The following is a 16893-nucleotide window of genomic DNA, read 5'->3' on the forward strand; positions in this document are numbered from 1 at the left end:
ATATGTATGTGCCCTGTATGTGTTCCCTGTGTGATGCCTAACTGTCTCACTGAGGCTCTGCTAACCAGAACGTCAGTGGTTATGCTCTCTCTGCTTTCCAAATTTGTCACTAACAGGCTAGTGACCAATTTCACCAATTCACATTGGCATACTGGTACACCCATGTAATTCCCTAGTATATGGTACTGAGGTACCCAGGGTATTAGGGTTCCAGGAGATCCCTATGTTCTGCAGCATTTCTTTTGCCACCCATAGAGAGCTCTGACAATTCTTACACAGGCCTGCCAGTGCAGCCTGAGTGAAATAACGTCCACGTTATTTCACAGCCATTTACCACTGCACTTAAGTAACTTATAAGTCACCTATATGTCTAACCTTCACCTGGTGAAGGTTCGGTGCAAAGTTACTTAGTGTGTGGGCACCCTGGCACTAGCCAAGGAGACCCCACATTGTTCAGGGCAAATTCCCCGGACTTTGTGAGTGCGGGGACACCATTACACGTGTGCACTGTACATAGGTCACTACCTATGTACATCGTCACAATGGTAACTCCGAACATGGCCATGTAACATGTCTAAAATCATGGAATTGTCACCCCAATGCAATTCTGCCAACCCCTCAGACAGGTTTCTGCCCTCCTGGGGTCCAGGCAGCCCTGGCCCAGGAAGGCAGAACAAAGGACTTCCTCTGAGAGAGGGTGTAACACCCTCTCCCTGTGGAAATAGGTGTGAAGGCTTGGGAGGAGTAGCCTCCCCCAGCCTCTGGAAATGCTTTGATGGGCACAGATGGTGCCCATCTCTGCATAAGCCAGTCTACACCGGTTCAGGGATCCCCCAGCCCTGCTCTGGCGTGAAACTGGACAAAGGAAAGGGGAGTGACCACTCCCCTGACCTGCACCTCCCAGGGGAGGTGCCTATAGCTCCTCCAGTGTGTCCCAGAACTCTGCCATCTTGGAAACAGAGGTGTCCGTGGCACACTGGACTGCTCTGAGTGGCCAGTGCCAGGAGATGACGTCAGAGGCTCCTTCTGATAGGCTCTTACCTCTCTTGGTAGCCAATCCTCCTTCCTAGGTAGCCAAACCTCCTTTTCTGGCTATTTAGGGTCTCTGCTTTGGGGATCTCACCAGATAACGAATGCAAGAGCTCACCAGCGTTCCTCTGCATCTCCCTCTTCACCTTCTGCCAAAGGATCGACTGCTGACTGCTCAGGAGGCCTGCAAAACCGCAACAATGTATCAAGACGACTACTAGCAACCTTGTATCGCTTCATCCTGCCGGCTTTCTCAACTGTTTCCAGGTGGTGCATGCTCTGGGGGCAGCCTGCCTCCTCTCTGCACCTGGAGCTCTGAAGAAATCTCCTGTGGGTCGACGGAATCTTCCCCCTGCAACCGCAGGCAACAAAAGACTGCATCACCGGTCCTCTGGGTCCCCTCTCAGCACGACGAGCGTGGTCCCTGAAACTCAGCAACTCTGTCCAAGTGACACCCACAGTCCAGTGACTCTTCAGTCCAAGTTTGGTGGAGGTAAGTCCTTGCCTCCCCACGCTAGGCTGCATTGCTGGGTACCGCGTGATTTGCAGCTGCTCCGGCTCCTGTGCACTCTTCCAGGATTTCCTTTGTGCAGAGCCAAGCCTGGGTCCCCGACACTCTAACCTGCAGTGCACAACCTCCTGAGTTGTCCTCCGGCGTCGTGGGACTCCCTTTTTTATGACTTTGTGTGGACTCCGGTTCACTCTTCTTCCAAGTGCCTGTTCAGGTACTTCTGCAGGAGCTGCCTGCTTCTGTGAGGGCTCCCTGACTTGCTGGGCACCCCCTATGTCTCCTCGTCCAGGTGGCGACATCCTGGTCCCTCCTGTGCCACAGCAGCATCCAAAAACCCTAACCACGACCCTTGCAGCTAGCAAGGCTTGTTTGCGGTCTTTCTGCGTGGGAACACCTCTGCAAGCTACTTCACGACGTGGGGCATCCATCTTCCAAAGGGGAAGTTCCTAGTCCTCTTCGTTCTTGCAGAACACCAAGCTTCTTCCACCCGGTGGCAGCTTCCTTGCACCCTCAGCTGGCATTTCCTGGGCTCCTGCCCACTCTCGACACTATCACGACTCTTGGACTTGGTCCCCTTGTCTTACAGGTACTCAGGTCCGGAAATCCACTGTTGTTGCATTGCTGGTGTTTGTTCTCCTTGCAGAATCCCCCTATCACGACTTCAGTGCTCTCTGGGGGTAGTAGGTGCACTTTACACCTACCTTTCAGGGTCTTGGGGTGGGCTATTTTTCTAACCCTCACTGTTTTCATACAGTTCCAGCGACCCTCTACAAGCTCACATAGGTTTGGGGTCCATTCGTGGTTCGCATTCCACTTTTGGAGTATATGGTTTGTGTTGCCCCTGTACCTATGTGCTCCTATTGCAATCTACTGTAATTTTACATTGCTTGCATTACTTCCTTTTGCTATTATCTGCATAATTTTGGTTTGTGTACATATATCTTGTGTATATATCTTATCCTCATACTGAGGGTACTCACTGAGATACTTTTGGCATATTGTCATAAAAATAAAGTACCTTTATTTTTAGTATATCTGTGTATTGTGTTTTCTTATGATATTGTGCATATGACACCAGTGGTATAGTAGGAGCTTTACATGTCTCCTAGTTCAGCCTAAGCTGCTTTGCCATAGCTACCTTCTATCAGCCTAAGCTGCTAGAAACACCTCTTCTACACTAATAAGGGATAAGTGGACCTGGCACAAGGTGTAAGTACCTCTGGTACCCACTACAAGCCAGCCCAGCCTCCTACACACATGCCAAATGGTATATGCGGGCTCTGCAGTGGGACTTGAAGTTCCAGTGGGCGCAGCATCAGGGGAATCTCGCCAACATGGTCCAGATCTCGGAGGGGACTGCAAAAGACTGCAAAAGAACTGCAGTGGTGGCTTTCGAATCCGAATTGGGTCCATGGCAGATCCCTCTCCCTTCCCCAATCAGATCTATCCGTAGTGACAGATGCGTCACTTCTGGGTTGGGGAGGCCATGTGGGGAGGCGGAGATCAGAGGCCTCTGGTCTCCGCCGGAGTCTGGGCTCCATATTAGCCTTCTGGAGCTTCAGGCTTGCCTTGAAAGCATTTCTTCACTCTCCCAAAGGGAAAGTAGTGCAGGTGTTCCCAGACAATACTGCCGCTAGGTGGTACTGCAACAGGGCGGAGTAGGGTCCTGGACCCTTTGTCAGGAGGCACTACGCCTCTGGACATGGCTGGAACATCAGGGCTTTACCCTGGTGGTTCAACATCTGGCGGGTTCTCAACGTCGGAGCGGGCAAACTCAGCCGCCGACGCACAGCCGATCACAAATGGCGTCTCCATCCGGAGGTGGCGCAAGGTCTCTTTCAGCAATGGGAGGAGCCTTGGTTAGATCTGTTCGCCTCCGCCATGAAAGTGCAATGTCAGCTGTTTTGCATGTTGGAGTTTCCAAGGCGGCACACGCTTGGAGACGCTTTTTGTCTTGAGCGGAACTCTGGCCTCCTTTACGCCTTTCTGCTTATACCACTTCTGTCCAGACTCCTCAAGAAGATCAGGAACGACTGGGTTGGGTCCAAGTCATCTTGGCGGCTTTCGATTGGGAACGGAGCATATGGTATCCAGAGCTATCGAGTATGGCCATCGATCCTCCACTAAAGACCGCACTTCGGGTGGAGCTTCTGTCACAGCAGCAGGGGACGGTGCTTCAACCGAACCTGTCCAATCTCCGCCTTCATGCATGGAGATTGAGCGGCAACAGTTGACGACTTTTGATCTTCCAGCCGAAGTCTTTGATGTTATCTTGGCAGCCAGGGTTCCCTCCATCAAAACGGTATACGCCGGTCGTTGGCATACATTTGTTGCATGGTGCACCAACAAATCTGTTGATCCCCGCTCTGCCCCTCTATCTGAGGTTCTTTTGTTAATTCTTCGTTTGGCCCAGCAGTGCTCTGCTTTGGGCACCTTTAAAGGGTATTTATCTGCCATTTCGGCCTTTCTTGGGTTACCTGATCAGCCCTCACTCTATAAATATCCTATTGTGAGTAAATTCCTAAAAGGTCTCACCCATTTATTTCCTCCCTCTCCATTTATCATTCATCAGTTGGACCTCAATCTTGTCCTTACTTATTTAATGTGCACTTCCTTTGAGCCGATGCACAAATGCCCCTTACGTCTCCTCACTTTCAAGACTATCTTTCTTGTTGCCATCACTTCTGCTCACAGGGTCAGTGAGCTTCAGGCCCATTTGTCCAAACCTCGATTCTTGTCTGTGCACCCTGACAAAGTGGTGTTGCGTACTAAGGCTTCCTTCCTCACCAAGATTGTTACACCTTTTCATGTAGGCCAGTCCATTACCCTGCCTACTTTTTACGCACCCCACATCCTTCCCATGAGGAGGAGAGACTCCACTGTCTGGACCCAAAAAGAGCATTGGCGTTCTATCTTAATTGTACTAAAGATTTCCGGGTGGACGATCAACTCTTTGTCGGGTATGTGGGTGCGAAAAAAGAGAAGGTGGTGCAAAAACGCACCATCTCTCGATGGGTACTTCTCTGCATCAAGATGTGCTATGCTTTGGCCAAGAAGCAACCTGCTGAGGGCTTGTGCGCTCATTCAACCAGAGCGACTGCCCCTTCCACTGCGTTAGCACGCAGAGTTGCTGTCCTTTACAGTCAGGTCCTTCAGGACGGCTACTTTGGTTGTTCGGTCCTGCAGGACTTTCTAGTATGATCTTGGTTCGCAGCCCACCTCTGGGGATTGCATTGCTTGCGTATCTATTCTAAGGTAAGGAATCTGCAACTAGAATTCTCTATCAGATGTACAAGTTACTTACCTTCGGTAACAAAATATCTGGTAGAGACATATTCTAGTTGCAGATTCCTTACCGACCCACCCATCCTCCCCGCTTGCAAACTGATTTTTAGGGACAGGGATTGCCTCTTCAGGTCCTTAGCTCTGGCGCACCAATCTCAGTGTTCTTAGTGGCTCTGCGAAGTCAGTCAAAAAAGAGACCATGGTAGCTCTCTCCGGATCAGCGCATGTTGCGGAAAGAAAGGAACTGACGTTACTGAGGCGGCGTCTATGTACTATTCCTGATGTCATCACAGCAACTACTACGCCCGTGGAGTCGACCAACGCCACATACCGACGTGCAAGGGTATCGCTCGAAGAAAAATCTCCAGATCCAGTCTGACACATGGGGGAAATTTTAAGGTAAGGAATCTGCAACTAGAATATGTCTTGACTAGCTATTTCTTTACAGAAGGTAAGTAACTTGTACTTAAATGCTGATTTGAAAGGGCCTAATGAAATAATTTGTATTCTGTTACTTAGGTAGTCCTGGAGCCATTTTAGGGCTATTCCTTGGCTGCCACATACCTACAGTCTCTACAGCAACTTAGGATATGACACCATATCAAAGGCAGTGGAAAGGTCTTAACAACACCAGCATTGCGGGCGTGTCTGAGTCGAGGTCCAAACTGATGTAGTCAGTTACTGCCACTAAGGCAGTTTCTAGGCTATGTGCTGCACAAAAGCCTGATTGTGAGGGGTCCAGTATACTGTTTTTCCTCAAGGTAGGTAATTAGTTGGTTGTTTATGAGCCCCTCCATGACCTTGCTGAGCAAGGGGAGAAGAGAGATGGGCCTGTAATTAGACAAGTCAATTGCTGAGAGATGGGCCTTTTTTTTTTTAATGGGCCTTACTTGTTCTTCTTTCCAATTCAATGGAAAGGTCCCTGTATTGAGTGATAGATTGAATAAAGAACATATAGCAGGTGTCAAAGGTTCAGCAAGGAGTGCCACTATTCTTGGAGGGCAGGTGTCTGTAGGTGAGCCCGATTTTACTTTCCTGAGGCTCTTGGTGAGTTCCTCTGGGGTGAATAAATTGAAACCTGATAAACCCTCAGGGTTTATGAAGGGGAGGACAGTGAAGGAGGATCCAGGTAATCTTGGTTGATGGGCCTTGAAACATTGGCACAAATGTGATTGCTTTTCTGCTCAAAATAATCCGCTAAAAAATCAAATAAGAATTGTGATGCAGACAGGACAGGATTACAAGTCCAAGGGATGGTGAATTCCTTCAAGGCTTAGTAAAGTGCCCTTGTAGGAAGTTGGCTCTGCATATACTATTTCAAAGTAAGAAATAGTATGCACAGAGTCCAAGGGTTCCCCTTAGAGGTAAGATAGTGGCAAAATTAGATAATTCTAATGCTCTATTTTGTGGTAGTGTGGTAGAGCAGTAGGCTTATCAGAGGGTATTGGTAAGCATTTGTTGTACGCACACAGGCAATAAATGAGGAACACACACTCAAAGACTTACTCCAGGCCAATAGGTTTTTATATAGAAAAATATCTTTTCTTAGTTTATTTTAAGAACCACAGGTTCAAGATTTACAAGTAATACTTCAAATGAAAGGTATTTCACGTAGGTACTTTAGGAACTTTGAATAATCACAATAGCATGTACAGTTTTGGCAAAAATGGCAATAAGCTATTTTAAAAGTGGACACAGTGCAAAAATCAACAGTTCCTGGGGGAGGTAAGTAGAGGTTAAGTTCACAGGTAAGTAAAACACTTACAGGGTTCAAAGTAGGGTCCCAGGTAGCCCACCGTTTGGGGTTCAAGGCAACCCCAAAGTTACCACACCAGCAGCTCAGGGCCTGTCAGGTGCAGAGGTCAAATAGGTGCCCAAAACACATAGGCTTCAATGGAGAACAGGGGTGCCCTGGTTCCAGTCTGCCAGCAGGTAAGTACCCGCGTCCTCGGGGGGCAGTCCAGGGGGGTTTTGTAGGGCACTTTGGTGGGGCCACAAGCAGGTCGCGGTCGGGGGTAGCCTCTGGATTTCCTCTGCAGACGTTGCTGTGGGGGCTCAGGGGGGTAGTCTCTGGTTACTCACGGGCTCGCAGTCGCCGGGCAGTCCTCCCTGTAGTGTTGGTTTTCCACAGGTCGAGCCGGGGGCGTAGGGTGCAGAGTGGAAAGTCTCACGCTTCCAGCGGGAAACGTGCAGTCTTTAAAGTTGTTTCTTTGTTGCAAGAAAGTTGCAGATTGTTGAACAGGGCCGCTGTTCATGGGAGTTTCTTGGTCTTTGGTTGCAGGGCAGTCCTCTGAAGCTTCAGAGGTCACTGGTCCCTGTTGGATGCATCGCTGTTGCAGTTTTCTTTGAAGTTGGGAGACAGGCCAGTAGGGCTGGGGCCAAAGCAGTTGTCGTCTCCGTCTTCACTGCAGGGCTTCAGGTCAGCAGTCCTTCTTCTGGTTAAGGTTGCAGGAATCTAGTTTGCTAGGTTCTGGGGAGCCCCTAAATACTGAATTTAGGGGGGTGTTTAGGTCTGGGAGGGCAGTAGCCAATCGCTACTGTCCTTGTGGGTGGCTACACCCTCTTTGTGCCTCCTCCCTGTGGGGAGGGGGGCACAGCCCTAACCCTATTTGATGGAGGATTTCTAAAAGTAAGAGTCACCTCAGCTCAGGACACCTTAGGGGCTGTCCTGACTGGTGGGTGACTCCTCCTTGTTTTCCTAATTATCTCCTCCAGCCTTGCGGCCAAAAGTGGGGGAAGTGGCCGGAGGGCAAAGCATCTCCACTAGCTGGGATGCCCTGTGGCGTTGTAACAAAGGGGGTGAGCCTTTGAGGCTCACTGCCAGGTGTTAAAGGTCCTGCAGGGGAGGTGAGAAGCACCTCCACCCAGTACAGGCTTTGTTCCTGGCCACAGAGTGACAAAGGCACTCTCCCCATGTGGCCAGCAACATGTCTGGTGCGTGGCAGGCTGGCAGAAACTAGTCAGCCTACACTGGAAGTCGGTATGTTTTCAGGGGCCATCTCTAAGATGCCCTCTTGGTGTATGTTACAATAAATTGCACATTGGCATCAGTGTGCATTTATTGTGCTGTGAAGTTTGATACCAAACTTCCCAGTTTTCAGTGTAGCCATTATGGTGCTGTGGAGTTCGTGTATGACAGACTCCCAGACCATATACTCTTATGGCTACCCTGCACTTACAATGTCTAAGGTTTTACTTAGACACTGTAGGGGCACAGTGCTCATGCACCTATGCCCTCACCTGTGGTATAGTGCACCCTGCCTTAGGGCTGTAAGGCCCGCTAGAGGGGTGACTTACCTATGCCACAGGCAGTGTGAGGTTGGCATGGTACTCTGAGGGGAGTGCCATGTCGACCTAGTCATTTTCTCCCCACTAGCACACACAAGCTGTGAAGCAGTGTGCATGTGCTGAGTGAGGGGTCCCTAGGGTGGCATAAGACATGCTGCAGCCCTTAGAGACCTTCCCAGGCATCAGGGCCCTTGGTACCAGGGGTACCAGTTACAAGGGACTTATCTGAGTGCCAGGGTTGTGGCAATTGTGGAGACAAAGGTACAGTTTAGGGAAAGAACACTGGTGCTGGGGCCTGGTTAGCAGGGTCCCAGCACACTTTCAAATCATAACTTAGCACCAGCAAAGGCAAAAGGTCCGGGGGTAACCATGCCAAGGAGGCATTTCCTTACAGCCCTGAATTAACTTTTTTTTGTATTATGGCCCTTCATGAGTATCCCAGCTCTGATACCCAGCGCCAAGCAGAAAGTGAGCTGTTTACTTCTTATTATGGCTGGAACTAAACATAAAATAACAAAATTACTCTTCAGGAGCTGCAAGATGTGGCCTCAAGAAACTCTTTGCCTATGGTAGACTTAAGGAACTCATCTATGTCCTCCATCTCTCGCCCATTCCAGAACAGTTTGATATTTGTTCTGGTTTTCTCCCAACTCTTTCACTTCTGGAACAGATATTTTGCTTTTCTGTTGTAGTGAGGGAGGATCTATTTCCTCAAATTAGATGTCTTCTAATAGTGCTGCAGCTGCCTCATCTGTTTCTGTGAAAATTTGGGACAGGATCTCTAAAAGAGAGCAGAATTCCACTCATATGTCTAGGGATGAAAACTAAAAGTTAATTCTGTTAAATTAATCAAGGTTGGGAGCGATATAAGTTATATGCTGTGCTTATTCCCGATATCCTTTTCATCTCCTTTGCTGTAGTCGGGGTCTGTGTTCTTGCTGGCAGCTCGAAAGGTATCACTTGCTTCCTTTGTGGATTCTCATCAGGAAAGGTTACAAATGAAAGCTCATCCACAAGAACCTCAGCATAGGGTCCCTATAGGCAAAGTCCTCATCCTCAGAGGCTGCACAGTTGATGACTCCATCATTTTGAGCTGCTCTGCCATTGGTGAATTTGCTGTCCAGATACGTCTGCTTTGAGTGGGAATCATCCTTGCTTGATTTGCTGCAGCCCATGTTCTCAAGCAGGTACTGCCAGTACAGGAATCCATGGTCTTACCATACACAATTTGAGATTCAGATCCCTCATGTTGAGTTATTGTTTATGACCTTCAGTCATTGAACCCTACTGCATGTGCCGGATGTCAAACAAAACAGATAAGTACTAATTTATCCTTATTGTGACAGTGTTGTTGGATCATGATGATTTTGAATTACGTGTAGAGCATATGAATACTAATTTAATCTATTGATGTTTGTTGTTGACTTTATTCAGCGATATTATTTGAACCATTCCTTGTGAACACCTGCCATTTCGCTAAACGCACGTACAGTCCGTCCCCTATTTTTATCATTGCCTATTGCAAGTACATCTTCACATGTCGTGACCTGATGTTTGATGTGGGAGATAAAGGAAATGCTTACATTTCTACTTAAAATAGTGTATTAAAACTCCAAGGTTTAGATTCTCACCTACGGACTTTTGATTCCACTTGACTCTCTATAGTGGTTACCTGAGGGCCCTGTCTATGGAAAAACACTGACTCTACAAAGGGTGCAATCAAAATTGCTGTCCTAAGGAGAATTATGAGGCGATTTTATGTCTTTCTGGCAAATAACAGAAAATTCAGGGAGATGGTGTTAAAAGCCTTTAATACAAGATTAGTTATTTTTATCACCCCCATACCATAGTTTCAGAAATTCACATAGAGGCTTTTTTAGCACTTAATATGTAGGGTATTTACTTTCCATTTTTCACTTCTGATATCTATCAGTGCTAGTATTTTCCTGATATTTAATTGCATTTATCAAAAGTATCTTACAGAGGCTCTGACCGGTCTGAAGCAGTTTGAATAGTAGTCCATAGTTTTTAATTACTGGCACAGTAGGGTTGGTGACGCAGCACCTGTCTGTTTTCCCTGCTCCTCGATCCACATACTACATAGATGGCTCGAAGGGCTAAAGATTTTCAGGTTAATTCAGAAACAATTAGATGCTGTTGGGAAGACCACTTTCATGGCCACTGTTGTCCCCCATTGCCACCTACAAATGTTGTACAGTCTTTAACCATTTAGGGAGTACCTGCCATTTAGTGAGTACCTGCCAGCAAGTAAGAAGGCAGATGCCAAAACCATACCAATAGAGGAAGAATTAACCACATGGAGTACTAAGAATGTATTCTATCACAATAATCTGCTTTTGGCAAGTGACATATTTTTGTTTACCCTTAATAAACCATTAACTATGGTAGTTCTCTTCCTAGACTCCCCATTCACCGACTAGCAGCAAAGAATGTGCTTCGCGACTTGGAGACAGGAACTGACAGTGATGACAAAGATGTGAAGAAAAGAATTCTGGAGATGAGCCTGCAGTCAGGAGTCATCTGTTCACTCACAGCATTCATTGCGGTAAACAAAGATTTGAACCAGCCCATCCAGGGGCCGCTAGTACAGCGGAACATACCGCTGCCAGGTAAGTAGAGAATTGAGTCAAATTATTTCAGAGGCAGAGTCGTGCTTGCTTTTGTGAGGGTGGGAAAATGAGAAAACTTCAATGAAAGACGAGACTGAATTCTTGGCATAAATTACCTGATTTCTTAAAAGTACTACTTTACGTGTCTTTGATGGAACTCAGGGTGGTTGTTCAAGGACCTGTAGACATGTAGGGGGTGCAAGAAGGCAGGTTTGCACTTAACTGATAGCCTAGTAACATGTAAATGCCCACATTTTTTACAGTGCGACCAAGGACTGCAAAGTTAGCAGTATTCACATAGTAATTTTCCCAGATTCAGGATCTTACATCAATAATGTCAACTTGTTAATGTTTTTCAAATCTCTTCGTTTCAAAGCTGACTACTTACACACTAGTTCATATTTCAATATCAATGTTGTGTGGAGAAGAGGGTGCACATGGCAAGTGATGTGGCCTATTAGCAAGAGCTGCTGACTATGGAAAATAGGGAACACGGTTTAAATCCGAGCATGGGTTCAACATACTGTGATTGTGGGCAAATCACCTACTTTCCCAGTGGCTAAAAAATAGGGGGTCTCTAACAATGTATGATTCTGTCTATGCTTTAATGTCCTTAGGCAACGTTTTACTTTGTTAGATGAAGTATTTTAAGGGATAGAAAAACAAAAATGTTATTTTATATGGAGCTTGTTATCAGAGTCTTGGAGAGTTGTACACCTGTACTTAAGAATTGTGAGGATTACACAACATAATTTCTTGAATTGATTTTAACTGAGCGAAAGTAAAGTATACAGAAAGTCATAGCTGGAGTTCTTGAATTGATCTCAGTCATTGTCCCATTCCATTGTTATTTTGTACACCATGCCACCTCAGTTTGGACAGAGCTATACGCAAATCACTCTTAACTCTATTCCAAAGGGAACAGTCCAGCCCAAACTATCAAGCCAGGTCTTCCCTGAACCGGATCACAAGCAACCCACGACCGGTTTCACCCTTATTATGGGCTCGGCAGCAGTGTATAGCTTGGTTCCGGTGATAGTGTGCACGGGTCCCACATTTGGGCTCACCTGTCCTACTACGAGTGACACTCTACAGTATACAAAAAGTTACGATTGGAATGCTTGAATTAATGTTATTAAATTAATATAATTAACTTTACCCTAAAATTAACATGACATCTGATACCAGGAGGACAGCAGTCCTATAGCCACTGGCTTTCTAAGAAGTATGTTTTCAACTGCTAAGACAGCTGAGATTCTTCCTTCATAAACTAAGTATTTCCCTCAACTCTAAATGCAAAGGAGAACCACGAGGAATGTGAATTGGCATTCACTGACTTATGGCAGTTGTTCGATTAGGCCTCTCATAATAACCCTCGTACTCAATTTCTAATTCAAACTACTGGCTAACAGATTGTAGATCTAAATCTTTCAAATCCTTTATTCAGATTTCATCCATATTGGAATTCAAGTAAATACAAACAACACAATCCCCATGTTTCAACCTGGGTGAGGATTTGACATTGCATCATTTCTGCATGTCACTTCATTTATAACCCTGTTCATTAGCCCAAATACTTTTTTCAGAACTTCAGAATCGGCACTCACAGGGTAAGAACTGATTTAGCATTTCTTATGAATCTGAATAAATATGCCCAAACATAAACATGCTTCTTCAAACAACACAAACAGTCAGCATTCTTGAGAAGAGAGAAATGGAAGGTATAAATTGTTGGGTGACCTTCTCCTATGAATTGTTGAGGTAAATTAAGAGATCCAACACATTACTTTGAGGACCTTATTTAAAAAGCCCAGGGGCTAATATACCTCAGTAGATGCATCCATGAGTGAACATCTAAGGCAGTGGTCTTCAAACTGTGTAATGCGTACCTCCTGTGATCTAAATGTTTATCGCTTGGGCCAACCTCAAGCTAGCATATGCAGTGTTGATGTTGATGTTGATTTCATGTTGCAACAAATTGGGCCCTTCGGATAGGCCATGTTGTGAATTTTCAGCATCCTTCCTGTTCCCTCTGGTGCACCTTTGAGCTCTAAGGATCTGGAAAGCAGTCAGTCGATATACCACCGGTGGGTTTGCACTTTGTGCTGTCTGTACCTTCACAACTCACCTTGGGTGCTACTCCAGAGCTGTCTTCCATTCCGAAACCTAACACCCACGATGTTTCCTGCGACATCAACCCAAAATGCTGGCAGATAACCCATTTTCATTTTCTTCTCGACTTTGAGCTGAATCCAGACAGCTTAGCCGTGACAGAGGTCATGTCTCAACGTCACACAGACAATATCTGTCCCAGTTCATTCTGACTCAAACAGTATCACGACTTTGTCTCGGAGCAGCACCATAGTGCTCTAATAACGTTTCAGTTCAGACTGTGATCAGAACCAGCCACTCTTTGGGAATGATAGTGGTGATGAGGGCTAGTATGCTTATGTTTTAATTAATAGATTAAAAGGGTTGAGAGTCAGCACCAGGGATGTGTGAGTTTCATAGGACTATAGTCCTTGGGCAAGGAAAAGAAACCTTCACAGGACAAAGTTCAAAGTCATAACCATAAAGGTGAATTCAGATTTAAGAATTGCTACAGAAGGCAAAAAGAAGTTAGTCAAGTTCAAATCAGTAATGCATAGCTGCATTGCATGCATAGCTGATGTATTAGGCAAGGAAACTTTTTTTTTTCAAAAATCCATTACACACTGGGGATTTTACTGGGCCATGATAAGATTTTATCAGCTATACCGTGCGGTGAAAGGGTCTTTAATGAGATAACAACTTTTATTAGCATTGTCTTGCAGAAAGCTTTAAAATAAACAACTACTTGTCAATCCTTTACAAATTGGTAAAATGTATAGTTTTGAGAAAATAATTTGACTTTAAATCTAGGCCTACAGTACACATTCACACTAAAACACATTCTTTAAACTGACATTGTTAGCAAACTCAGTTTCAGTTTTTGTCTTTCACCAATAATATCTAGTAATACTTGTGCTAATTAGCAGTAACTCCACTTTTGTAATGTAATTCCTGCCCATCACATTGTTTATAGTTATTCTTTTGATTTTTTTTGTAATTCTAAGAGTCAGAATTTTCCAAAATCTGTGAAAATATAGTGACCACCGATATGAAGTCATAAGTGATCTTACAGACCACAAATCTGGGTCCTTTGGCTGAGAGATAAAGTTGGACAATGTAGTAACCTGGACTTTCCAGGGCATACAAGGCCAAGCGCAAAGGGAGTTGTGTAAGCGTTGACACTAGATACCTTATAACATATTTGTTAAACTTTTACAAACAGTGGAATGTCCAGCCAGCATTGTTACTTTGTTAACTGAAAACACTTTTCCAACACATGTCTATAAATGTAGTATTAACCAAAACTGATCTATTGAAATGTCATTTTTCAATAAAAACATAAAGGATCAACAATAAATTTGTAACCACACAGGGTACCCAGTTTAAACTCAAAATATAATATCTTTGATCACTGCAGATCTTAATATGGTGTTAAAAATGTATATAGATAGCTTTCCCACAAGGGAATCACTCCCACTAAATACCTCACACCAGGGTAATGATATTTACCAGTATTGAAAAAAACGCCCTACCCTATTCCGTACAACTTAGAACCAGGGCCTCCTGGTTTGGTGGTGTTTTGTGTTTCCATCTTAACCTATCCATATTTGTATTTTCTGTGTTTTATGGATATTGAACATATTTTCTGGTTGCATGAAAAAAGTTTCAGTTATAATTGTTCATGTCTTATGGAAACTTTTAGCCACAAACTCCTCAACTTTCGAGTATCTCCAGGCTCTAGACTGTATCCAGAAGATTTAAACAGCATTGATCCAGTGCGCAGGTAGGTGACATTGAGTGGCAGTGCACCAACCTTGTATTACTGTGGAGGTGACAAACAGAGCCACATATAAGCACCATCTAAGCACACTGACTTCTGTCCCTTTCTTTCTGTTCCAAGGCTTTCTTCCAGATATTACCATGTCAGTTGATGAATTTCTTTTGTCAAAATCCTTATTTCAGTGTGCAGGGGAACTAAGTCTCCTTTTAAAATCACAGAGATTAAGCCCTGTATGTACTGTATGTGACAGATACCCATAAGCTATACCTCTGGTGTTTGGGCTTGATTCAAAACTCCAAGGGCCAGAAGTATCAAAGCTTTTTGCGTTCTCAAACGGTGCGAATGCCCGTTTGCGAAAAGCCATTTCAGAATGTATCAAAGGCATTCTGAAAGCAATTTTAAGGAATTGGTAAAATAGCGATTCCTTAAAATTGCGATCCTGTTTCTCTAAATAAGAAATCGCAAATAAAGATTCCTTATTTGCGATTTCTAAAGCACATTTAAGAAGCAATTCCTTAATGCGAATTGGGCATTATGGTAACCATGTGCAAATACATTTTTTTTATTGAAAATGCATTTTTAAAATTTACATGTAAAGCACACATGCCCTTTTGGCATGTATGCACTTTACATGTGTTTAAAAAAAAGATTTTGGGGTGCAGAAGAGCGGGCCCAAGGACCCCAGCACCCTGGACTTTGCATTTCCAAAAATTGCGAATTCCAGTTAGGAATTTGCAATTTGGGACATGCAAAATATTCGCAAATATGGGCCAACAGGCACCCTCTCCCTGCACCACCCAGAGCTGACTGTGGTGACAGATGCTTACTGATGGAATGGGATGGGATGGTCATCTGAGAGAGGTGAAGATCAGAAGATTCTCGTCTCTGGTGGAGACTCATTTTCATATCAGCCTGCATGAGTTCCTGGTCATTCACCTGGTGCTGGAGGCTTTCCTGCCATCCTTCAAAGAGAAGCTAGTCCAGGTGCTCTTGGCCATTACCACCACTATATGGTACTGCAACAGCCATGGCAGAGTGGAGTCCTGGGTCCTGTGGCAGAAGACACTCAGTCTATGTAGCTGGCTGGAGCGCCAGGGTATTTCCTTGGTCATTAGCCACTTGGCAGGAGTTGGAGCACAGTATGCCTTTCTGCTTCTTCTATCTTGAGTTCTGAAGATCATGAATGTCCAGGTCCAAGTCATCCTAGTGGCTTTGAATTGGGCCATGAGAGTTTGGTATCAGAAAAGCTGGGCATGGGCCTCTGTTCTCCAGTCAGGCATCCACATCAAGAGCATCTCTTGCCACAATAGCAGGGCCCTGCACCCGAACCTATGCAATCCGCACTTCCAAGCATGGAAATTAGTGGTGGCAGTTAACGGCATTCACTCTTCCTCCCAAAGCTGTGGATGTCATCCTGGCGGCCATTGTCCTTCTACAACATCTGTCTACTCTGGGTGCTGGACACGTTTGTGGTCTGGTGTGGCATCTACAATACTGATTCAATACATGCCAAACTGTTGGATGTCCTCTAGTTTGTTTTATCTCTAGCCCACTGTTAAAGGTTATTTGTCGTTCCTTTTGGCCTCTCTACAGTTACTGGACCAATTGGCCCTGTTCAAATGACCAATGGTGGTGAGATCTTTTTCAAAGATATGACGTATTTTTTTCATCCAAAACCATTTGTGATGGTTGCAGTGGTGCTGGAACAATTTGTAGCATGGGGGTGCTGCTGACAATGTTACATCACTGAAGTCCTAGGGATTGTGAACATCAAACCGTCACACTACAAACAAGTAGAGCAAATGAGCAATGTTATTTCAGCAAGAGAGTGGTAAAGGTGTAATATGTAGTTAGTGTTGCATTGTATAATACTCGCAAATGTATTAATAAAGCATGGTCTGGTAATGCACTTTCATTTAGAGACTGCACGTTTTCCCTGGAACGTTTCACTAAATTTGCACAGACAGACAGTTTTATTGATACAACTACATAGTGCACAAACAATATGTGGAAACCTGCTTTTATTGCATATTTGTCTTTTGCACATCATCAAGTAAAGTGGTTTGACATATTTTGATCCTATTGAAATCTTTGTTTCCATCATGCTTCAGAATTGCAAAAAAGCACTTTATTTGTGCTTTCCTAAGTGCAAATATATTTTTATATATTTGTACAGTTCTTCTATAGGGATTTATTTTTTTGTGGTAAAACAATGACAGCCTACACCCTTTCCTTTCACACCAGCAAGAAGTTCACATAGTTGCATTAAGCTGTACGAG

The 16893-nt window shown here is 44.9% G+C and overlaps 1 protein-coding gene across 2 annotated transcripts in view; it reads left to right on the forward strand.

Moving 5' to 3' along the window:
- Positions 1-16893, forward strand: part of VWA5A (von Willebrand factor A domain containing 5A) — a 368835-nt gene that overhangs the window by 221582 nt on the left and 130360 nt on the right. For both annotated transcript variants that reach the window (XM_069213389.1, XM_069213388.1), the window contains exon 14: positions 10535-10743. In XM_069213389.1, the coding sequence (XP_069069490.1) occupies positions 10535-10743 (209 nt within the window). The remainder of the gene's footprint in view (positions 1-10534; positions 10744-16893) is intronic.

This window comes from Pleurodeles waltl, chromosome 11, assembly GCF_031143425.1.
Source record: "Pleurodeles waltl isolate 20211129_DDA chromosome 11, aPleWal1.hap1.20221129, whole genome shotgun sequence".
NCBI lineage: Eukaryota > Metazoa > Chordata > Amphibia > Caudata > Salamandridae > Pleurodeles > Pleurodeles waltl.